Below are 25,129 nucleotides of genomic sequence, written 5' to 3' on the forward strand. Positions count from 1 at the left end.
AAATTAGGTTAGTTTACCTGGCTGGATAATTTCTATTTTCTAAGCAGGTACGAAGCCTGCGTTCAGACTGGCCTCAACTCCTAACTCAGCACCATGAGCATTTTCTCTAGCAGGTGATTGTACTGGATCTTGATATGCTGATCTGGCAGCAGGGTTCTAACACCAGGACACTATATGATGAATGCCCCGACACAGGACAGTGCCTGACCTCGGGAAGACACTCAGTAAATGTTCTCTAAGATTTACTGTTGTAAAGTGGTAAGTGACCATTTCGTTTAGATTTGTTTTCTCAGTATCCACACACTACCTAGTCACGTTTGGAGACAAAATGTCAAGCTGTGGCGTGGAAGGAGATACAGAATATAAACATGGAGCCAGCTTCTGTCCTCCCTCCTGGACCAGGGAAAGTAGGTGTGTGACCTCTGGAAGGCCAGTCTGATATTTGCAACTGTTAGCGATTGCTCTCAGAGGCTCTGGCTTAGTGCTAATTCCAAAAGATGGGTGATGGGTTAATTAAGGTGGTCAGTCCCAGGCAGATGATGTCAATAGCAGAGTTCTGTTTTCTTCTCTTTTTTCCTATTGCAGCTCCCTCTTCCTCCAATGTTCCTTTAATATTTACACTGCCAGGGTAGATTTCTACCTGCAACTAAGAAGTGGGGAAAGAATTGGGGTTTGTTTCTGACTTACCCATGGCTGAAATATCCAAGGAAGGATACCAAGAAGTAAAACAACATTCAGATAATAAACAGGTGCCCTAAGAATTGTTCACATGAAGAGAAAGGTAACTACCATCTAGTGTAAGAATTAACATTAATATTATTTGACTGAATTTAATGATGGATCAGGGCTAATAAAGAATTCACCTCTATACCATGGTGCTGCAAGGCTTCTATTGTTCACCTCCATGGCACCTGGGTGTCACAGCTGACTCTTAGGAGGTGGTGATCAGCACTCTGTTCTCAGTAACATCTGATGGGCTATTACTATCTCCAACTCACAACTCAGAAGTCTTCTGCTATGTTCTTCCATATATACTCGTATATTCACCAAAGTGAGCTTTCTTGCTTCAACTCTCTGTACTATGAGGTGATACATGCTTATGTAGCAGGCTACAAAGATAAGAAGACTAAGAGTAGGAAGATGGCCCATCGCTACCTCAGTGTAACTAACTCTCATGGAAACTGTCTCTGGTGCTGGTCTGAATGCCTTTGATGGGGACTTTCGTGAGGATTAATGACAGAAGAGGCACAGCGTACTTTTTGGATCACATTCCCATGGTTACTGTGATACCTAGATTATACATGTGATTTAAAAAAGGCAACAGAAGAAACAAAACCAAGTTAACTAAACTAAGTTTCCAGGTTATTTTTTATGAATATGTTTACAAATTCCTTGCCAATCTGAGGAAACTTTTATTGTTTCTCTCTTTATAAATAAAAGTTCATGACATTGAACTTGAGGATTGTAATGACAATATGACTTGCCAACATTTATAGAGCTCACAGCCAATGTTCTCACCACACCAGATTAGCAGAGAAACGTTCAAAGGCAGGACCAGTGCCAACAACCACCTTTTCACATGATTCTAACCACTTCTGATATCTTCCTGCTCCCAACAATATTGGTAACCATCCTATACCATGAAAACATATTATAATCTTCTATAGTATTGCATCTTCAAAATATTATAAGTTCTCTCTTTTGAGAAATAGAAATTTGTTTCTCTCTCTCTCTCTCTCTCTCTCACACACACACAATCCTTCTACTGTAACTCATATATACAGTAAAAAGTCATCATTATTTACAAACTGACTAGTATTTCTCTTGTGAAGATGTCATAACAAATTCAATAACGCATAGAAGTAGCCAAATCCTATAAATGGTATTAAAGTAGTCTCCTCTCTCCAACTGTTTAAAGTTGCTTTTCTGCAGTGTTTATGTCCGTCTCACTTCCCTAACCAGAAAAGCTAGTTCACACTGGGGTCACACAGAACACATTAAAGCCAAATGACCTTCTAGGGGATGACACTTCCCAGGTTCACCTGGGACACAGTTAAGAAGCAGCTGCAGAGCTTGCAATCTGTGTAGACGCCTAGGCTCCTTTACCCAAATAGTCTCCGTCACTTGAGGGTAAGCTTTAGGCATTAGTATGATGGGAAACTCTGTATGTAATTGGTACAGTCCACTTGGAGAAATCACCAGCCAACTGCCAAGAATATTGCAATCAAAATAAAGACGCATATTTCCCCATTGCCTGTTTCTTTTGGGGCAGTAGGCAGAGATGACAGGGAGGAAAATAGCAAAGAGACAGGGCCCTGCAACTTGGCAAGTCATTGGAATGTGGCAAACTATTTAAAAAAAAATAGCCGGGAACTTCAAGATTTTAGTGTGTCTACTGACAACTGGTTTGAACAACTTTCTTCATAATATTCAAGTTCAAATCCCCCCCCATAAGTCTGGAAATATGGGAGTGTTTGGCAAAACATTCCAAGTCAGTGACCCCCAGCCCTGGAATTTTCTCCTAACAGGCTGTACTTTAGCAGCCAGCCAAACCCAAAGCTTGGCAGCTCTTGATATATGGTACAAAACAAATTGTTTTTGAAGCCTAAGTCAGTAAAATTTTATTTTACACAGCTTGTAAAAATAACCCATGATTATGGTTACTGCTCCAATCCGAGTGAGTGGACCCTACAGGACTGTGAAACCATGAGCCCTCTTTACAGTACCTCACCCCTACCCCATCCTTTACTCATAATGATGGACTCTAGTCACAGAACAGGGATCCTACTGCAGCCCACCTAAGGTGGGGATGCTCAGGTGCCGGAGGACCAAAGCACAGCGCCCACTACTGACTCAGGCCGCAGTAACCAAAGGGTCCCATTTTTGTTTCTTTGTCTAAGCTTATACACAACCCCGAAGCAGCACTGGGCAACATCCTCTCTGTCACAGGCTATGATCCAACGATCTACTTCACTTAAAGGCTACTTTGTAATTAAAGTGGTAGCAACGTTCTCACTCACCTCTTTCTGATAACCTACTACCCAATTCTTCCTATAGTCTTTTTTATCATAAACCTGACTGGAGTGTATGACCTTCTGCCTGTTCTGTGACACTTGGACCCTGAAATCATGTCCAGCCCTGGGGATGGTCACCAACTGGCAGGAGGTCACCACAGCTCCCATCTTGCTACTCCCTATTCATTTTTTAAAGATTTGTGTGTGTGTGGGTGCGCGCGCGCGCGCATGTGCGCGCGCGCTCGCAATTGTCTCCAGACATCAGAAGAGGGAGTCAATTCCCCTGTAGTTGGAATTACATGTGGTTGCGAGCTGCCTGATGTGGGTGCTGGGAATATAACTTTAGTTTCCTGAAAGAACATCAGACTTTTTAACTGCTGAACCATCTCTCTGACCCTCACCCTCTTATTCATTTTGTAGCAGAAGAGAGCAAAGCAAGCCACAAACAAAGAGATGATTTCCTGAAATCAGCATCTAAAAGCCGGATCTGGGCACCTTCTGATGCGACACAGCTCAGTTCTCAAACATCCTGAGAATGGCATCGATGACAGCCTGGTATCAGCGGCTGAACCACAAACGCAATACTGTTGTAAATGCTAATACCCGTCTTTGGTATCTGTAGCAAATAGTATTATTTTGTAACTTTTGGTGGGCGGCATCCTTTCCAGGGCAACAAACATAAAACCTAGTTCTGTTACTTTGTAGTTTCCAATTCACCTACAAGAAGGTATGATGCAAATCTAAGTGCTCTAAATGTACAAGCATTGTAAGAAGTCCTTTTCCTGTTCACCCTATTTCCCACTTTATTTTCTGAGACATAGGGACATATATAAGGGTGAAAATTGTCAGAAATATAGGAAAAATATTTAATCCACTAAGTCCTAATAAGTTGTAGGAAAGGAGTTAGGCTGGGAGGGAACTATGCATATTTTTTTGATTGTGAAAATACATGTCTATGTTTTATGAGACAACTCCTTCTTCTCTTCCTCCTCCTCCTCATCCTCCTGTTATTTATCCTCTTCTTGTTTTAGATACTATCTTTCCGTAGTTTTGACTGCCCTGAAACTCAATGTGTAGACCAGGCTGGCTTCAAACTCAGACATCCCCTAGTCTCTACCTCCCAAGCACTGGGATTAAAGGTGTGTGCCAGGAAGGCCCTGATCAGTTATTTTTTATTTTGATCCCTCTTCCACAGTTTCTCACAGAATCTCCTCTTTTCCACTTCAGGCAGGGAAGGCTGAGGAGATTTAAAAGGAGAATGCTGTCAACTCCCCATCTTTGCCTCATCTCTAGAGAGCAATGTGAGACGGTCATGGGCTTTGTAGTTTAAGGTCTGGCAACAAGTCCTCACGAAGCCAGGCTGGGTTAGCAACCTGTCTGGACCCCCACATTCCTGACTGACATCTACATTTTGCTCTGGAAGGATGGGACTGTGTTCTCTCTTTGCTTTGGACCTGGGGAGGCTCACAGTGTACCGACACACAGTTGGCACTTGGTCAGTGGCTTAGAAAAAGGCAGGCAGGTTGCAGAAATGGAATGGAAACCATGCCTTTGCGTGTCACTTATGCGCAGAGAGAACCATCCTCCCATAAGATGAAGAATAGTTGGCAGATAGGAGGGCTTAAAGCCCAATAAAATCCTGAATTCTGTCTCATTCCCTTAGCCCATTCAGTAAACTCCTAATATGTGCTGGTGGCAAGGACACACATTTGAAATTGGAATGGGATAAATCAAACAGGAATGTAGACATTCTGAAAACCTGTTGGTATGACTTTGAGCATGTGACGAGCTTGCTTGGCCTCAGATTATACCTTCTGTTCAGAGGTCCTTTCAGAACCAACCAGTGATGATGCTAAAAGGCTGGGCACGGTCTACTGAAGTATATTTTAGTCTTTCTCTCCTTGCCCTCTTTAAAAACACTCTCACACATACTTGCAGAAGAAAAATAAGCGATAAATTACAGTGGCGAGATCAAATGAGCTGAAACACAAGGTTAATGTTTTATATCCACAGAGCAATCTTTCATAGTGATGTCAAGCAGCAAGTTCTGGTCAGTGTTTACACGAGGGCCTGATGAAAAATTCCAGACCTAAAACATCTGCAACTGAGACTTGAACTCAGAAGGACCTCTGAATACATTTCATAACCAGAATTCTACTGCAATTGGCCTCTTAAAAGACAACCCAGCTTCCAATATGCATTTGAGTTTTCTTATTGAAACTCTTGGGGTATTGGAAAAAACCCTGGCTATTTGAGACTGTCATCCTATCCATGACACTATCCAGGTACTCAGCAATAGAGCACTTGCCTAGGAAGGAGGCTGTGGGTTTGCTCCCTGACACTGCAATCATCACCACCACCACCATCATCACCATCATCATCATCATCATCACCATCATCATCATCACCACCACCACCATTTTATAGACAAATCATTTTGAATAACATTGTAGGTTCTTGACTTCTTTGACAGAATAAGCTAATGTTAAGTCAGTCTTTTCCTCACTGGGAACACTAGCTGCTATTCTACAGAAGGGTCCGCAGGCCCTAGAAAAAGATTAATTAACCCTTTGCATATCTCTTTTGCTAGGGTCTCAGGATTCACCTGGGCTGTAGTTGTAGTGGTCACTCCTAGCAGCCATTTTTCCTTCTCTATAAGCCTGGCCATTTGTGGTAACTGTTTTCCAGTATCTAATTTGTATATACATGTATCATAAATGCAGCTATGAAGACGCTTAGTAAATGAATATGTGTTAAAGTCATCATGTTTTGTGATAAGTTTAGGGGATGGAGAGCTTGCTTGGCGGGGAGGGGGGGCAAGGCGATTGCTTTGTGAGCAGCAGGGCCTGGGTTTGACCCCCAGATTTCAAACCATAAAAGCCCAGTGTAGTGACATCTTGTATTTGAGCCCTGGAGAGGTAGAGACAGGGACATTCCTGCCATTCCTTGGCCAGTGAAGCCTTGCCTCTTTGGCAAGCTGCAGGTGAAAAGAGACCTTTTCTCAAACAAAAAATGAAAGTGCTGGTGCCTAAGAAACTACAGCAAAGTTTGCCCGGCCCTCACAGGCACAGGTGGTACAGGCCCCCCTGTATGCACACACAGGTATACAGAGAGGCTAAGTTTCAAAACTGAAACAAGCTTGCTAACTTCCTGTCAGACTGGAGGGGCTTGCTTCTGTACAAACTTTCTAATGCTCAGTTATGTTTTAGGCAGAGAAAAAAAAATCATAGGATTGAACTGCTAGTAGATTACATAGTGGAAAAGAAATAAACTTAAATAAATGTAAGCTCATTACATCATATAGTTACCTCATTAGTTTGCTCTAGACACAGACATGACCAATACCAAAAAGACAACTAGGAATCAGAATGGACATTCTTATACACTTTAATGGAGCAGTTTTATAGGGCACATTTTACATTCACTGGCGGTGATTTAGGTCATTAACTCTCTTAACTTTTCTCATATGAAAATGATGATAAAATCTTTCTTTTTAAAAAGGTTCTTGGAGAACTAAGGCATTTTAAAGCCCTCATCACGGGAGCTGAGATTTAAAGACAGAGTTTCTCCATTCCTGGATTGGGGGCAGTGGTATCAATCTGTGCACAGCAGGCACGGCCTGCAGCTCACGTTTCTGTTGTATTTGCAGCCTGCTAGATGCTGCAACTGCCTCAGAATTGGTTGTTCCTAAGACAAATATGTCACCCCGATCAAAATAGTCCCAAGTCCTCCAATTCTCTGACATTATAGAAAACAGGCACTTTCATTAAATTAGCATCCTGAACATAGTTGGAATGTGAGCAATCAATCTTAATGAATAATGAGAGAGTAAATCGACAACTCAACAAATTTTTAAATTAAACATTCTAACACCATCCAATTGTATGAAAATTTGGTATCTACATGCTTAAGAATGAGGCTGATTGTAGTCTTGTCTCCTAAATTACTGTTTCTCTAGGAGCAGAACAGTGATTTCTAAACCTAGAAGTGTCTCAGGCGCTTTATGTAGGGTTCACTGAAACTGGGGTGCCAAGGTGGCATATTCATGTTAAATAAAATGGATTTGGCCAGAACTTCCAAGAACTTATGAAATTTTCCCTATATGTACCTCTATTATTTCCTACGATGCATTCATGACAATGACAACTGTCAGTCTCACCACTGGGAATATAAGAAATGTATGGATCGACTCCAAAAGTGTTGAAGATGGGCACTCGCCGGTGTCAGCTCATCCACAAATATGTGATCCCTTACGTCAAATTAAACACATCTACTTCATTCATCAGTAAACTTGATACGTACATCAAAAATTGTTTAACTATAAAGGTATTAGTAAATGTTTGACTTCCATGCCGATCTCTACATGTACAGAAAACATAGTTAGGAAGCAGTTAGGAATCTGTTTCACAGTACATACAATCAAAGTGCCGAAGCTTGTTCACAGGAAAGGGATTAAAGCTGAATCAATGGCAAGGAAACTACTCTGCGGAGGATTTTTTAACCTAATCTGAAATGCAGCTCATTTTTGAGACACAATCTTGCTATGTTGCTGAGGTTAAGCTAGAACCCATCATCCTCCTGCCTCAGCCCTTCCGAACGCTAGGTGATAGGAAGGAATATGCCACCCTGGATGAGCGGTTCTTTTTAGTATTTGAGTTCTTCACTTTAGGTGGTTTTCATTGCTGGAGAACTCATTTTCGTGGCAAATATGTCAATAAAATTCTAAGCCAATTCAAAAAAAAATGTCAAAACAAATACTTTCTACTTTTATGATAAAAATACAACTTGGCAAAAATTTTTCCACAGGTCTAAGATAGATGCAAAAAAATTTAAGATACCTATTATGCTAGGCAGCATGAGGTCTTGGCCAGCAACAAATTTCTTGGCCTGAACAATAGCTTACAGTCGTGGTTCTCAGCCTTCCTAATGCAGCGACACTTTAATGCGCTTCCTCATGTTGTACTGACTCCCAACCATAACATTACTTTCTTTGTTACTTCATAACTGTAATCTTGCTGCTGTTATGAACTGTAATGCAAATATTGGTGATATCTGTGTTTTCTGGTAAGTCTAGGTAACCCCTGTGTAAGGGCCATTCAACTCCCAAAGGGGCCATGACCCTTGGCTGAGCAGCTGAGGACTGTTGGCTTATAGCTTGTTAATGTTTGCTTGCACTAAAAATAGAATATTAAAAACAACTTTTAGTAAATTAAATCAGAACATCCCAATACTTTTTTTTTTTTAAGTAACAGCTTTACAAGGCTGATGTGGGAAGACCTCACTGAGACTCCAGCCTCAGAGAGAACACTCCAGGTGTCCCGCACACTGTTCAATCTGAACTAAACTATTTCTCCTTCCAAGTCAGCTTCTCTTACCTCCTGTTTGAACTGTTGCTTCATCCTAGCACTCGGAGAATCTGAAATTTATCTTTAGAGTCTACTTTTGTAACTCTGACAAACCCGCAGCCTGGGTCATATCCTTGCATTCCGACTGTATTCTGCACTGCCTCATCACGGCTTTCACGCCTCTCGGTTCTTTACTACAAACCCTTCTCAGCAGTCTTCCTGTTTACACTCTTGCCCTTCCTGTTCGTCCCAGATGGAGCTGAGCAGTGGCTATTTCTAAAACAGTTCACTTCCATCCGTCTGCTTGTCTCCCGTTCTGATGAATCCAGACTCCTTCCTGAGACACGTCTGTGCTGAGCGCACCTGCCTGCCCTTTGGTCGCCCCACATCTCAAGTCTCTTCTCTCTCTCTCTCTCTCTCTCTCTCTCTCTCTCTCTCTCTCTCTCTCTTTCCCTTTTTGGTTTTTCAAGACAGGGTTTCTCTGTGGCTTTGGAGGCTGTCCTGGAACTAGCTCTTGTAGACCAGGCCAGTCTCGAACTCACAAGATCCGCCTGCCCCTGCCTCCTGAGTGCTGGGATTAAAGGCAAGAGCCACCACATCTAAGGTTACGGCGCTGCTGTTCTTTCTAATGACCAGCAGGCAAAATTTCTGAAGACTTACGTTCCACTCTGATTTTTAGAAAAATCAACGACAATTAATAGAGTTTTAAATTTAATTTGCTTTTATCATTATTTTTGTATTTGTTCCTATGGTATAGTATGAATTATACTTTGGACAGAAACATAAAATGTGAATATAAGAAGCAGTTTGTGGGTGGCAGTGGTACACGCCTTTGATCCTAGCGCTCAAGAGGTAGGAGGATCTCTTGAGTTCAAGTCCAGCTTGGTCTAGAGAGTAAGTTCCAGGACATCCAGGGCCACACAGAGTAACCCTGTCTCGAAAAATAATAATAATAAATTAAAAAAATAAGCGTTAGATTTCCTATGCACTTTAAACTGGCATTTACTTAGAGGTCTTATAGCCACATCAGAATACTCTGTTAAACTTAAATCTGGAAATCCAGTCTAACTTCCTAATTCTGCTTGGAAAGGCTATCTCTGACATTTTATTACACACGGCAATCACCTGGACTGCAACAAACTAGTGCTGGCCCCAAGCAGAGCATCGGGTTCAAGGTTCTAACAAGTCTGCAACAAGTACTGCTGGTCTCGCAAACAGTAAGTTCCCAATCAACCTCTCACGCAAATACCAAGTTCGGAATCAGCTTCTCAGCCCCCGAAGCCTAATGCAACTGTCTCAATGATTTTTAAGGTGCAGTCCCAGCTGTCCTTGAACTCAGAGATCCACCTGCCTCTGCTCAACCAGCACTGGAGATCAAAAACAAAGGCTGCCATGCCCAGCTTATCTCAGTAATTGGCTGAAATGAACAACTTTTCACCCACTTCCAAGAGTGAAAGGCTGTTTAATTGCTCTGGGCTGCAGCTTAGGCACTAAGGGTTCCCAACAAAAAGCTACGGCCGTGCAATGCCAAATTTTGCTCTAAAAACGTACTCACAGGTTTATTAGACTTCATTTTAGTACTAGAGATATTACAGCAGTAATTTATGTCCTGAAACCAGGATTCATTACCAGCCGGCCCTAAATTTAAGACTATAATGACTTCCACTCTGTATTCCTATTAAGTTATTTTATTAAAGTCTCAATATTAAAGCTAATTATTAAGATGGAATGACAACCTGAGTTGTTTTTAGAAGGTAGATAAAGATAGATCATGATCATATCGGTTCTTAGCACCATAGGAAAAATCTAAACAAGTTAACAAGTTTATCACATGCTAAACTGTGTTTGTCAAAGATGAAGTTGCAATTTCATATCCCCAAAGCTCCCGATCTAAGGAACACGCATATACATAGTAAAAACAGTCTAAGTGGTAATTTGTATAAATTCCTTATCTACAGTTAGAAGTGCTACACTACAACTTCCACACAGTCATCCAAGGTACTCAACTCCCTGAACATGCTTTTCTTCACATATGACATGGACCAATATGAAAGAAGAATCACAGACTAACACCACAGGCACCGCATAAAGTGTAACATTGGCCAAGTCACAGTAAATAAAGCTCTCGGCAAACCAAGAATGTGGCAGGGTTTCAGTGTCAAGAGCTGAAGTCCAGGTTGGAGAGGTGCCCAGATGTGCACTCACCCCTCGGCTCCGCAGGAAGTGAACCACAGGCTCTCATCTCAGCTTTAAGGTCCTGAGACTATGTTGGGAACCTTTGGTAGAGCAGACCCTCTACTGCCTGAGAATAACTGTCTACAGAAAATATGAGTAGAACAACCACAGAGCAACAAGAGTTTTAGAAACGACTAGTTCAACAAATCTCTAAAAGAAAATAGTATCTCAGACTTGGCTTTGTTTACGGGTTGGCTACCACTTAAGCAGTAAATGTTGTCAAATCTTGAAAAAAAACTAGAAGTGAGAAAAAAGGATCATTAAATGAAATGAAAAAAATGCCATGTAGAATGAAAATAAACTTCATGAGAGATTAAGGCTTTTACAAGGAAAACCAATTAAAACACATATATGGGGTTTCATGGTCAAACCCAAACAATAGACCTTTTCTCTTAGATACACAAATTGTTGTTTTCAAGAATTTAGAGGGAAAAAAACTCTAATCAGAAAACATAATGCTTGGACATTCTTTTCTTTTGGTTTATTTAATTTGAATACACGTCCTAGTGTGTCCAACACACAGGAAATCCCAGCCCGATCAACAAGTGCCGCTCTTGCACCTGTCAAGCGATGCTGAGAAGTAAGGGAGCAGAAGCAACTATTAAATGTCGGTCTTAATCCTCTTCAGAACTGGAATTATCTTCCTGGTCGGAAAGTTCCGGCACAGGGAAGCGGAGAATGGCAGCCACTCCCGTCAGCTGGCCAAGCTGTTCCCCAGACACATGGAGACTGGAGAATATCCGAACCGTGCCTGCGTTGTCTTTCACGCTGTCCACCAGCCTGACGTACCGGCTGCGGGTGGCCACGTCCTGATGCCGGAAAAGCTCATCGCTGATGAGCAACGTGTCGATCGCCAAGGCTTCGTTGGCCCTCTCCACCTGCTTGAGTCCATAGAAAGCGCGGTCAGGCTCGTGCTGCAACATTTTATAGAAGTCATCCAAGGCTTTCACTTCCCCAGCTGCTTTCGTGTCCGAAAGGCGGCTAGCTACGGTGGGGTCACAAAGGGCCTCTTTCAGGGAGTACTTGTGTCCAGAGGAGGCGTGTACCTAGAATCACAATGATGAAAGACAATCGTTGAAAGTATCCATTAATCAGCCCATATCGCATAAGACAAAAGCATGAATAAGGCCTTATCTATTTAAGGACTTTAGCAAAGGTTACCTTAGGAAGGTGCTAGACACTACACCGATCTCTTTGCTAATTCGATTTTAATTCCAGCTGAACCAAGTTTTAAGACTTCTGCTCCTCCCCATTCTAAAACATCAGGAACCACTCATAGCAATCCTTCTGCCCACTCTTAGCTCTCTCTTGGTAAGAGTTTTACCTGAAGGAATTTGGAGCGGTTTTCCAGGAGCGTCTTGTTGTCCGTCTTCACCGCCTGCTGAAACATGTAGTCGCAGAACTGCTCTCGCACAAATCCCGGGCTGGCCACCAGAACGCACTTGACAACGTCAAAGTTGATATGGCGCTGAATGGCCTGGACCACCTGTTCATAGAACCTCTCCAGGGCCCGGTCATGCTGGGAACAGTTGCCTTTACGTTTCCTGGGGATGTTCACCTCCACCTTCGCACGGGTGAGGGTCATACTGGGCGTGACTAGGCAGACGTGGGCGAGGCCCTCCTGCATGACAACAGCTGCCACATCAGCACTCCAGGCTGGGTCACAAGCCTGCTCGATGCGCTCCAGAACCACACTGTCCCACTGTTTCTTGGCCAGGGTGAACTGGCGGTTGGGCTCCAGTTCAATGGTGTGGTAAGCCCCCATCTTCACGTACTCATTCTCTTGGATATTGGTCCCCTTGACTCGCAGCTGGCAGGCTTGGGAGTCAAAGTCGATGGCCTCCACGCAAAGGGTGAGGGTGGTGCGGACACGGTTGCTCCCCACGCTGCCCGTGGAGGACTCGGTCTGGACCTTGCGGATGGTGGAGGCGCGCAGGCTGTCGCCCACCTGCACTAGATTGTAGGTGTGCCACATGTCCTCGGGCTCCTCGGGGACGAGGGTGACCTGCCCCGCACTGTCCTTCTCGATATCCTTCCTCACCAGCTTCATGACCTTGCCTGGGGCTCACTTCAGAAAGGGAGGCGCTGAAGGGGTCCCCAGGAGAGACTCAGGGTGCGGGGCGGGGGGATGGTCTAGGCTGGGAAGGGGACAGGAAAAAAAAAACACTACCTCTGACTCCCGCAGCCCGGGACAGAGCTTTTTGCCACGCTTTTCTCTGTCTCCGCGCGCCGATCCACGCTGCGCGGCAGATTCCCCCCACGCTAAACACACACGACCCGGTACTTTCAGTCACCGGCCCCGCGCAAGTGGCTGACGCGGCGATCGCGCATGCGCAGCCCGCCTCCCGGCGCACGTCTGTCGTCCCGACCAGAGAGGCGGGGCCTGGGGGTTTGCGCGCGCACGCATGCGCAGTAGACGGAAAGGCGCACCCTCCGAAAGTCAAGGGAGGTGCTAAGCGGCTCTGGCCGCCACTCTTACTGTGAAGCTGAGCTTGGATTTGCTGAGTTTTCCCACGCATCCCTGTGTCCGAGAGATTGCGGAGTATGTGAGTGCTAGCATACGTATTTAAACTGAGTTTGTCATTTTGCACCTCCTTCCTTGATATGGAGCCAGCTTCAAAACTGACATAAAAGTGAAAAGCCTCCTCAAAAGTGCACTTAGTTCCCAAAGTCCAAACTCTACCCGGTCTTGCTCATTCCTTACCGGCGCTCAGACTTGACGCATGCTGCTTGGCACGGGGATTTCCAGAAGCAGTTTCTAAGAACTAGTCGTGTTCGATCTGGCCTCAGCCACATGCCCAGCTGTTTTCTGCGCCTAGTAACCCTGTTTGCACGATCCAGTTAACCCAGATGTTTAAGGACAGAGCCCAGAGAGAGCAGAAACTATGCCTGGAATGTACCCCTGGTGGACCTCCATGTGGCTTGACCTGATGTCCTGGGAATCCCAGAATCCAGAGTTGGCAGGCAGTAGTCTCTGGGGCGCTCAGTGTGGGAGCTGGGCTGCAATAGATTAGCACTGATCTTCCCTGCCAACGACTGGCCAAAAGCTGAGGCTATGGGAAGTTAAGATAAACTGATCTACTAATTATGACCACCCTAAAGAAGAAGCCACAGAATTGGTTGTAAAGAATAAGAAACTTTTACCTTCCCTCCCCCACCCCTACAGTGGCGGTAGAAATGCCTCTTTCTTGAGACCAAAGACATTGGAAAACAGAAAAGTCGTGACCTGACCGTATACTCTCACTGCGTTTTGTGTAAGGATCTTAAAACAGAGCTCTCCAGCCTTCATTGAGGAGACGAGGTTAAAGGGAGGATGAGTTATGTTAGCTGATGTCAGCTCTCTTTCCTAGAGGTTGGGGGGGGGGGGAAGGAGGGTTTGACACTTCCAAGATTCCAGTTTAAGTTAGCACCTTTACTTGTTTTGTATCCTGTCTCTGTCTCGTCTATCTCTCATTCCTATTTTCCCCTTCCCATCTTCCTATCACACAGAGTCCCTAAGTCATCTTGCCTTCTTCCTCCAAAGCCAGCAGCCTTTTGCTAAACAAGACACTGGGCTCACTAGATCCAGAAAGTGGCTTCATAGACTCCTAATGAATGAAAGGTTTTCATTGACCTACAATCAAGTTTTGAAAGCTTGGCAAGCACTTTCCTACACTTTTCTGATCTTTTATATAACGAAAATGCTACCCTAATTTTTAGAAAGGTAAAATGAAATCATGAGTAAGTTGACAAATCTATCCAAGAGAATATCACTGGCATTCAGATTCAGGCCTAATTAACTGCACACTGTTCCACCAACCACCTATCTGTCTTTTATATATCTAACCATCTGTGCACACATACGTTACATGCTGTTATCTCCCACCACCTTCTTTAGCTGACACCTTTACCAGTTCACCCTCCACAGTCTGGGAATCAGCCTGGAAGGTTTGAAATGCATTGACCCCCTCCTAAGCATTTGTTAAATCTTAAACTCATTATATTCTTTGCACACAATGTTTTATCTACTCAGTCTAGGTGATCATTGTTATTTTTGAGAAATCTTTACTTTAAAAACATGCATGCATTTATTTCTAATTTGACACGCAGAAACCCTACAACAACTTTACTTCATATTTCCTGATTCTTTTAAGTTGTATTCTTTTAAGTTGTATCTTTGAACTGATCCTCCCCACCCCACCCCACCCCGTGGAGTCTCACATAGATGAAGATGGCCTTGAACTTCTGATCTTCCTGCCTTCACCCCCCTGAATGCTGGGATTAGAGGCCTGTGCCACTACATCCCCAGGTTTTTATGAGGCTCAAACCTGGGGCTATGTAAGAGTTCTGCCTACTGAGCTAGATCCCCAGCCCTAGACTACCTTTTAAAATGTCATAAAATTTGCCCTCGGTGGTTGAGCACATCACAGTATTTCTTAAAGACCTAGTTTGGTGTGAAACACATTCTGCAACAGTTAGAATGGCTAGGAGCTTTCTGTTGGATTTTGTTTTCTTACTTGAACTTAGTGTTTAATGATCAGATACCTTCTCCAGTATTTTATGTTACGTTTAGTATATTTTAAAATGAATAATGATACTGTTATTTTAGGTTATTCGGGGTCACAATTCCTAATTTAAATCACAAGTCCTTTTGAATTCAAGGTGAAGTGCTCTGTCCGTAAATGTTGCACTATCGTTTTGAGGCACGTTTTATTTCGCGAGGAGAAAAACCTTCGTTTCCAGTGTGTCCTAGGAATCTTTATACTGTACCTGTTCATCCTGTGGTCAATACTTCCTCTCTCACGTGGTTTCTTGTACCTATCTGGATGGAACAGCTGAAATAGCTCATCCTACAATCCATTCATTTCAATTTGATCACATGATCTGGCCTTTTTGAACTCTGAACTGAGGATGTTTTCTTTCGCGTGTCCTTCCATGGCCCTGGCAAAGTCCTTTGTCTGCACTGTCATGTGCAATGGTAAGCTAGTCAGGGGTAAAGTGTGGCAGCCATACTAACGTTCCAGACGCGTTTTAACACTCCGCTATCATTAGCAAATGTATTTCATTTCACATAAACATGACTGTCAGAAACTACTATGGTTATGGGTGGCTTTATTTCCATTTTTTGCCAAAGAATCAAAACCTCAAGGAAAGAAGACCATGATTTGGTCTTGCTGCTTGAAGCTGCCATTTGTGCTTATTGACTTTTGAAAACAGAAACCTTCACATGAATATTACTAATTATATCTCATTTTCCCATCATGTTCATATTAATCTTTCCAGAAGAAAAAAGTCACAATGGTGCCATCAAACAACTAGAGTGTGTTGTTTCTGGGGGAATTGGGCTGGATGTCCAGAGAGCTGGAGCTCTCTGCCCTTCACTTGTTTTTATTGTGACGTTTGCCCCCTCAGTCTACTGAAAACTCAATTTCTTCTACTTGACAACTGAGGGAACTGAAGTCAATTGCTTCAGCTACAGTTGTAAAGTTTATGCTGGGTCAGCTTAAGGAAACTAACACCGATGATAGTTGTTTTCAATCTCGTACACTCGCTTAAATCCGACTCTTTCTGAAACCCAATTTAGTGATTCGGGGTTGAGGGGTTGTGCACCAAGAAATGGTGTGAACTGGGCCCACAAGACAGCGAGGTGGCTCTAAAGGTACCCATTGCCAAACCTGAGTTGGGTGCCCAGATAGGAGAGAAATGACTGTGGGTAGCTGTCCTCTAACCTCCACGCCCACTCTGTGGCACACTTGAGCCCCCCCCATACATGTACACACAAAATACATAGATGACAGACAGGTCTAAAAACACAAAAATTGGTAGACTTGGGAGGCATTTATAAGCTGGAGTCTGTCAATGTTAGTCTCTAGGCATTTCTGGATTTTTTTTTCACTTTATATCAGAAACAGATTGTTCCTCTTCTCATATTGACAGTCTTGATGCTCTAACAGGAAAATGCTCACTGGTCGATTTGTAGAGCCCTGTAAACAAGGCACTCTGGTAAATCTCTAAGAATGCTTAGCTCGAAGCTAGAAATGAGATTCCCACAGAACTAAGTGTAAGAATGACTCTGAACAGGATCGCATGGGGAGTTAGCTGTCGTGGGAGAGTTCCCTGTCCGGGTTGGGTGCAGTTACACACCGCAGCACATTTCCTAGCTGTGCTACTGAATGCAGTGGTTCGTGTGCCTCCTTGTTTGCTGAGCTGGAACAGTTCCTGTTAAAATAATATGCGAGGAATGGATTGTATGACGGCAACAAGGATTCTAGGCTCTTGAAAGATGAATATTGTGCTTAAAGGCCTTGTGAAGAGGCAGGCAGATCTCTGTGAGTTCGAGACCAGCCTGGTCTACAAGAGCTAGTTCCAGGACAGGATCCAAAGCTACAGAGAAACCCTGCCTTGAAAAAAAAAAAAAAAAGACTTTGTGACTAGCACTCATTCCTTTTTATTCATATAGATTGGAGGGGGGCATTTTTTTGTGGTTTTGTTTCCCTTTCTGGTAAAACTTACTTTGCTAAAGCCTCCCACCCCAGGAGTATATCCCAACATTACTTCTCTGTGCCTACTGTGTCTTCCAGACCACAAGCCCCTGAAGGGCACCACCCACCTTCTTTATTCCCCTGCACAAGGGATGAACTTGTGTTGATAAACTTCCATGGCACACATGAAAACGTGAGTGGCTGTTCTCTAATTTCGAGTTTTTAACTTGACCATCACAGAAATCTTCAATGTAAGAAATTGATTTGCATTTGATGCTGTTACTAAACACATACAGAAGACTACGCTTAGGGCAAACATCTCCACACCTATTTCAGTTTTAAAGATATCAGCACTTACAGGGAGAACAGTGATTTTAAACACATCTTCCCGAACAAAATGTTACAATATTTTGAAATAACAAGTGGCAGTTAAATTTATTATACACGGTTTACACTGTGACCTTTACACACGTATAAGCAGTGAGAGCTCTGAGAATGAATATCTGGGGACAAATATTATTTTTAAAAAAGAAAGTATGCCAATTTTAGGCTGTACAAAGGCTCCTTGGTGACCTCTACAAGCAAAGTGTGTGACAGGGAGGGCTGTTCAGCTAATTATAGGGGAAAGGGGACAGGGAAAAGTGGAAAGGCCTCTTAAAGAATCTTCTTATGCTCAGTGTTTAAGCTTTCTTTTAGCTACAAATGCTGATGTGGCAAAGTCAAATGTCTAGTGTTCACCTACCACCCACCCCACTATTCCCCACTGCCACCTCTCTGCCTTAGTGTGTGCATAGGCCACATGCATCGGAATGTGAGTCTGTATGTTTGTATGTGTCTGTGTAATACAGGAATAGTTTGCCAAAAATAGCATAATAAAATGTTTAAAAATGTTTTACTGGCTAAAAGTCTAGTTAGTGGAATAATTTTCAGAACACATTTAGCTCGTATAAAGGCAGGGTGCGCACTTGTAGAGGTGTCGGGAGGTCATCCTCAACTACAGAGTAAGTCTGAGATTCATCTGCTCCACATGGGATCTTGTACACACAAAATGTAATATATAATAAAATATGAAAACCGTCTTAGTCATTTGACCTAATGAAATTTAGTTGCTCTATTAAAAACTAAGATTTGTCGTTTATTTCAGCAGATCTCTAATAAGTCACGCAGAACTATGTGGATTTATTCCTGATATTTAAATTATCTTTTTCCATTTATCCAGGGAAATCTTAATGTTTTTGGAGAAAGCAGGTTCTAGCCATAAGCGTGTAGACATTTCTATTTCTCTTAAAACTTTACTGACAGTTCCAGGACAGTTTCCAAAAAAAATCAAGTAACACATCGCTGACTTTTTAAAGTTTTCTTTTAAGCCACAGTAAAGATCAGATTACAAATAGGTCCTTCACACACAACCAGCGCCACCACTCTGGAGCATGCCAGAATGTCCATAGTCTGCCCCCACTGGAGCCATTGATCCCCAGCGCTTTCTCCCCTTCCTCCCAAAGGTAGCTGTCCCCAGGCAGCTCTGTTTGGGAGAAATGGTGAGGCTGCAGAAGCAGAGGGAAAATCATGCCTACATCATATACAAGTTTGGTGGAGACAACTGAGAAGAGGGCAGCACTCTGGTGTGGTCTTAGCGTCTTTGAGACCTTAAGGTCCAGTTTTCATGTTTAATTTTCCTTTGCTGATTTTGTTTGGAAAGGGGGTTGTTTTTTTTTTTTTTTTGAGAGAGGGTCTCACTATGTAGCCCTGGCTGATTTGGAACACAGCATATAAACCAGCCGGGCCTTGAGTTCCTAGAAATCGACTTGCTTCTGTTTTCTAAGTGATGGAACAGAGGCATAAGCTACCATGTTCAAACAAGATACTGTCTGCACAGGGACAGAGAAATGGGACAGAGATGGCCCCGGCAATAACTGTGTATTGGGTGTAATCTTCCGATGTGCCATTTTTATTTTTGTCATTTCAACATTTCTCTAATAGGATGTTGCGGACAACCAAGCAAATTACAAACTGATTGTTTTCAGTGCTCACATTGTCTAGTGCGACATCACATGGTGCATTCTTCATTGGGGGTGGGTGAAAAATGAGATAAAGAAGGGAGGTCATGACTGTTCCTAAGTATAGTGGAGGGAAAGTGAGGCCATGTGAGGAGAGGAGACGGGGAGAGCCAGGACATCAAGAGGTCATGAGGGCAAAGGATAGACAAAAGAGCCGGGTAACCAAAATGGCTGCATTATATAGGGAAGGGTAGCTAGGAGAAGGCGGCCCAGGGCTGCAGAAGTTTAGGGTAGAGGGCAGGGTATGCCAGTCATACACTGTAACAAGTAAGGAACTGAGGGATGCTGGGAGGACCTGGAAGCCAGGTCCACTTTGATATGTTAAATGGTTAGCCATTTGTCCCAAATCTGAGACCTAACAGTGGCATTATTCATTATGGTCAAATATGACCAAGAATATACTTAAAGGGACTGGCTCATCTTTTAAGTAGTTTAAAAGTTTATTTATAGTCCATTATTTTAATTTGCTGAGTAAAAAGTGTCAATTAGTCTTAGGTACCAAGGATAATAAAATATACATAGTACTTACATAGCATATAAGCTGGAAGACAGTTACATATTATATTATCGTGTCGTATGGTATGGGGATTTATAGAAACAAAGGTGCTGGAGCACGCTGGTGTCTGCGAAAGCACAGACAGTCAATGAGTCACTTGGGAATCACCTTTGCATGGGAGTTAAGGGAGTTAAGGATCTAAAGCACAGGGAGCTACTGCTCACGTAAAGGCCCAGAGGCAACTTCGGAAGGGTTGGCTCACAGACTCTGAAAGGAGTTCAGCAACCATGAGGAAAGGAATATAGTCACCTCATTTGCATCTCTTGAGACTTTGCCGCCCTTGTTTTGAGAATGAATACAGTTCTGTAGTCACAGGCCCTGAAGAGGCCGTCTATTCTGACTTTAGCACTGTGGCAACAGTTCCAAAACATCTTTCATCCCAGTTGCTTAGCATGAACTCACATATGAGATTTTGTGCTTCCTGTATCGGAAGAGCAGTTATGAAGAATAGAGTTTGGATTCTAAGTCTCAGAAAACGTATCATACAACTAATTTATTCTATCAATAGTAGAACAGCAGGTCACACCGTGGTGGACACAAAACAGTGGCATTGGGGGCAAAATACAGTCCCCAAGGACTCCTCTCTAAGAACCTCCTTCCTGTAACCACAGAGCAGATTCCACCACCTCTCAATAATTTGTTCAGATTTCACATCCACCAGTTGATTAAATCATCAAGTTAGAACCTCCATGATCTAATCCTCTCTTGGAAATGTAGCCCTCAGAGACAGTCGAGAGGTAGGTTTTACTGATCTTAAATATTAACTATCAATATTAGCATCAAGACCAACTAGAACAAAACAAACTTGTTTGGCATATATACTTTTTCCTCTCATGGCCTTGTAACTAAAGAAATAAACAACTCCTAGTGGATTCATTATTGCCTTCGTAGACATCATAATTTAGTCTCTCCTGCTGATGCATGGCTGCCACCGGAGTTCATTCATTTGCTTTGGATCAGTGACTGCCTCCCCGTGTTCAGCCACCTCCTCACTGAATGTCACTGTGAATAGGAAATACTGGCGTGGGAAAGAAGGCTCAGAAGATGACCCATGCTTCTAGGGAGGAATGGCCTCCACCAGGGGCATTTCTAGATCCTCATATGAATGAACTGAGGTGGAAGTAATCATGTTTAGATTTCACTTAAGGGAGAGTGTACTATCATTTAATTTCACTATACACCGAAACTCATGGAAATAACACTTGCTTCATGGCCTAGATATAGCCTTACCCAAGTATTCTAGCCGTCTGTGTTTGCATTTGACTCATGGAGTTGAGAGCAAGAGGAAAATGAGCTTGCTTTTCGGCTCTGTTCGCAGCAGGAAACTTGAGGTCAGAGGTGCAAATTGAAGTCATTTGTCACGTATTAGCTGTGAGACTTTGAGTGAGTGCATTTAATCTTAGTGGTTTTTGTTGTTTTTCGTCATCAAAATATGGAAGATGTGTATACAAACTTTTACTTTTTTAGATTAGGATAAAACATTATAAAGCTCTTGGCCCAGGGCCTTTTGTGTAGTAAGTTCCAGTGTTACTCTGTGCTAGTTATTGTAATCATCTCTCTGAAGGGCTGAATCTAACCATTCGGGTATTTCCAGTGATAGCAATGGGCAAGATATTACACGGAGAGGGAGAAAAGGTATATTTTATTTCCTCTATTCCTTCTTGGCTGAGCTTCAGCTTTGATCCAGTCACTATCTACCTGGATCCAGAGCTTTGATACAGCAGCCTCCTTCCAGTATTCAGGTTCCTCAAGGCTTCTTTTCAGGTCTCCTGTTTCAAGTGATTTCTATCGACCCTTGCTTATCTCAGGTGCCCTGCCTTTGTTGGTTCCCTAAGGCCTCCTTCCGGTGGTCTGATTTTGGAGCTCCCTTCAGCTCCATGTTCGCCATATATTACACGGGGACTCAGACATGTCTAAAACAGTGAGAAGGACTTTATTTGGGTATAAATGAGAACATTTTTGACAAATCCTTTAATGTATGTTGGAAGAAACTAACCCAAGAAGTTGTAAACCCTTGGGAAGTTCTTCAGAATGGTGGTGATTTGTTATGATAGATGCATAGCTTTGAAAGCCGGAGAGAGTTTGTTTAGAAGGCAGGGGGTAGTGGGAAGGAAGGGTGGGTTCTTTTGTAGATGCATAAAACAACAAGATCATATCTACAGTGGCAAGAAGAGCAAGAGGATTGTGAGCAGTGTAAGGAAGTGTGGCTGGATGTAATGGCTGCTTTGTGCAAGGGTTGGGAAAGGCAGAATAATAGTGGCCCGCCAAAGATGTCCTTGACCTACTCCATGAATGCTGAGTATGTTACCTTAGATTTAAAAAAAATGGATATGGCAGATGTTATTGAACAGGGATCTGGAGAGAGGTACCAGATCAATACAAGGACCCTGGGCAGGTAGACTTGGAGAAGAAGTGACCTTGAAGGAGTCAGAGAGGAAGACTAGAAAACCTCACTCTAGGCCCTCCACAGGAAATGCCTTAGGGGGGGGAGCCTTGATGTTATCACAGTGTGACTTAAAACCTACAGAACTGTAAAACAATAAATATTCCAGTTTAAGCCAATAAATCAATGGCAACTTGTTACAGCAGTAATAGGAAAGGGATATAGGGTTCTGATTTGGGCAATCGGCTGAGAATTTTATTTTATCTGAGAGGCAACCACGAACTACCTCAGAGGGTCTACTTAAAATAGATACAGAGGGTTAGAAGTTGGGAAACAGCACAAGCTCTCTAATATCATTCGCAAGTGGGTATGTCCGTAAGACACCAGGTTAGCTGCCGTTCTGTAAACTGCTGAGAGGTTTCCAAGTCTGAGCAATTGATAAGGGAGAAGTCACACCTGAGATCCTTAATGCCATCTTGTGAAACGGACACAAATACACGACACATCAGGAACCTGTCCTCCCTGGGTCAATAACGCTCTGAATATTATACACACAATAAAACCTGAGCATCCTTAAGACATATCTACCGCCTTTTCTCCTTTAATTCTCAAACAGCCATGAACTTGTAACTCCGTCATCCCCGCCCCTCTTGGAAAACTGTCTGTCATTCTTTAGAGAATACACAGACCTCACTTCTGCACGGACTGAATGTTTGGTAAAGAAAAGAAAGAAAGATACAGCTTGAGTAATTGGTAAACAACTCAAATTCTGCAAACCAGCAAGATCCAATCTCTGAAATCAGGGATTGGAAAAAAAAAACCCAGGTCAAGCTTGCACCCAGGGTCATGGCCATAGCTAGACGGTGAAACCACTCCCTGGTCTGAAGTGCTCTTCAGAAGTTGCTACTGCTTAGATTATTGGACTTTTCCTGAGGAGTGGGAAATGTGTGGGTGAAAAAGCCCATAGCACATTATTAACTTCCCTCTGCTGCTTCACTGTGAGAAAAGGCGAGCTTGCTGATGATTACTTCTTAAGTGAACCTAAGGGTTTAGTCACCCACTTCTGGGTTAACGGACCCTGTTGCTAACAGTCAAATGTGAAATTAACTAGTTGAGCATGCCAACAATGAACACATCAAACAACTGAATATCATGGCTTGTTAAAGACAACCAGCAATTAAAGGGCTAACAAGGTGATAATCTGTTGCTTCTAGCACCTCACCCCACCACGGACTCAGTTTCACCTCCCCAACTGGAAACTACTACAAAGGTTGTGACCCTAGTTTACTGCTTCCATTTGGAAAATCCACACTGCTCCCAGTTTTTCTCAATTGGATATAACACTGCATTTCTACGATACTAAGTCTTCTTGAAAATACATTTTGTATTTGAAAAACTGCATTGTGATAACTGGATACTAAACGTTCTGATTTCAAAGTGTTCCGCCTCTTAGGAGCCAATGTAGAAACGTCACATTGAAACAAGTAGTTTTGCCTGTCTTTCCTCGTTCTGTAGCAGAAAGGGTCCCAAGCATTAAACAGGAAGAACATGCTATAAAGCCCACTTCTGAGCGACTCTACGGCAGCAACATAGCACACTAATCAGGCGTCCCCGGTTACTCTCCTTTCCAAAAGTTCAAATACTTAAAACACAGCTCACAACATAAAAACAACTTTAATTTGAAAAGCCTCTAGTACTTGGAAAGTTCTAGGCACTGCCTCCCTCACTCTCGGGCTGGCCACAGGCGCTCCCTTCCGTCCTGTGACCTGGCCGGTCTACCTGAGAGCCAGTCCGGTCTGGTCCTCCGTTATGTGCTTCACCCCTTAGGCGAGCCCCAACCAAGCCCCACTAGAGATGATCAGGAAAGCAGGGTCGCTCACCAGTGAGGAGCCAGCAGCAGGCTACAGTGACCTCTAGACTGGCAGGGCGCCTGGGGACCATGACTGGAGCCGCCGCAGTTCCCTTGACGTGCTGGTTCCCGGGCAGGAGCTGGCAGGAGCTGGCAGGACCGGTTGCTAGTGCCTTGCACTCTGGGTCACTTGGGCGGTCTCTGCGGGAGTTCGGTGGTGGCCCCAGCGGCTGCAGCGCCCAAGAGTCGCCGAGGAGCGATTTCCTGTGTTTTGGTCGAATGTCTCTAAGTCCGCTCCACGCTTTTCACATCCCAGATCGATTGCCACATCTCCCGCCCCTTCGCGCGCTGGTTCTCTGAAATCTCACTGGCAGTTTCCCAGGCTCTATCCGAGACATGGACAAATAAAGCCAACTTCGCGGGATGGTGTTTAGGCTAAAGTCCACGGGCAGCAGCAAAGCAAACCTTAAAGGGACATCTGCCTTTCACTAAGAGGGCGATCTCGCTTCAAGTACCAAATCCTTAAGGTGGTGGGGAGGGCGGGACTGGACTTTCAGGAGGGTGTCGCCAATCTAGTGGCCCCGCCTTCATACCCCCTGGACTTCGCCCGGATCTGGGTAGGAGGAACACTTTAAAAGTGCCCGGGCTCTTACTCCTTCAACGGAGGGTGCTTGCCTGTGTCCAGCCGCGCAGAAGGGATCAGACCCGCAAGGAAGTCAGCGTGTCGGATAAATCCCTTTCTTGCCAGCGGACCCCGGGACTTGGCCTTGGATCCTTCTCATCATCGGGGCGTCCACATCACAGACAAGCGCTACTGAGGGTTTTGCTTGATCTTTTAAGAAGATTCCCGATTAAAGGAAGTTATAGATTATGATTTTTTGTGTTTGGGGGTGGGGGAGATAATAAGACTATGGCATAAAAAATGAGAAACTAGACTGTGGGTGGGCAAGAAATAAGGAAACAGCGGTGGGGAGGAAGGCTGTCTCTTTAGAAATGGAATGTGGGCTATTTTGTCTAAGCTAAATTAGGATGTTTGAACACTGGAGACTGACTCTAATAGAGAACTCAAGGTACTTATTTTAGATTTTTTCCTTCTTGTATGACTACATATTAAGTCATTTCATGTTACTTCTTTCTAGGAGAGGTGGCCCGGAGTTAGTCAGCTTCTCTAGTCACTCAAAATTAGTGTTAGTTTCAAGAAATACGTGCCATTTTCATGCGCCTTAGCA

At 43.6% G+C, this 25,129-nt stretch overlaps 2 protein-coding genes across 2 annotated transcripts in view; both read right to left on the reverse strand.

The window, feature by feature from the left end:
* Itga1 (integrin subunit alpha 1) overlaps window positions 1-24,433 on the reverse strand; it is a 146,247-nt gene extending 121,814 nt beyond the window's left edge. Inside the window, exon 1 of the mRNA XM_048443056.3 lies at window positions 23,932-24,433. Coding sequence (XP_048299013.2) covers window positions 23,932-23,992 — 61 coding nt within the window. The 5' untranslated portion in view covers window positions 23,993-24,433. The remainder of the gene's footprint in view (window positions 1-23,931) is intronic.
* Pelo (pelota mRNA surveillance and ribosome rescue factor) lies at window positions 11,051-12,928 on the reverse strand. The gene is made up of 2 exons (XM_048443057.3): window positions 11,919-12,928; window positions 11,051-11,640 (listed from the first exon to the last, which is right to left on the reverse strand). Exons 1-2 carry the CDS (start codon window positions 12,642-12,644, stop codon window positions 11,209-11,211), a joined length of 1,158 nt encoding a protein of 385 aa, XP_048299014.1. The 5' UTR covers window positions 12,645-12,928; the 3' UTR covers window positions 11,051-11,208.
* Window positions 24,434-25,129: the final 696 nt, after the last annotated feature.

This window comes from Myodes glareolus, chromosome 15, assembly GCF_982192425.1.
Source record: "Myodes glareolus chromosome 15, mMyoGla1.1, whole genome shotgun sequence".
Classification (NCBI taxonomy): Eukaryota; Metazoa; Chordata; class Mammalia; order Rodentia; family Cricetidae; genus Myodes; species Myodes glareolus.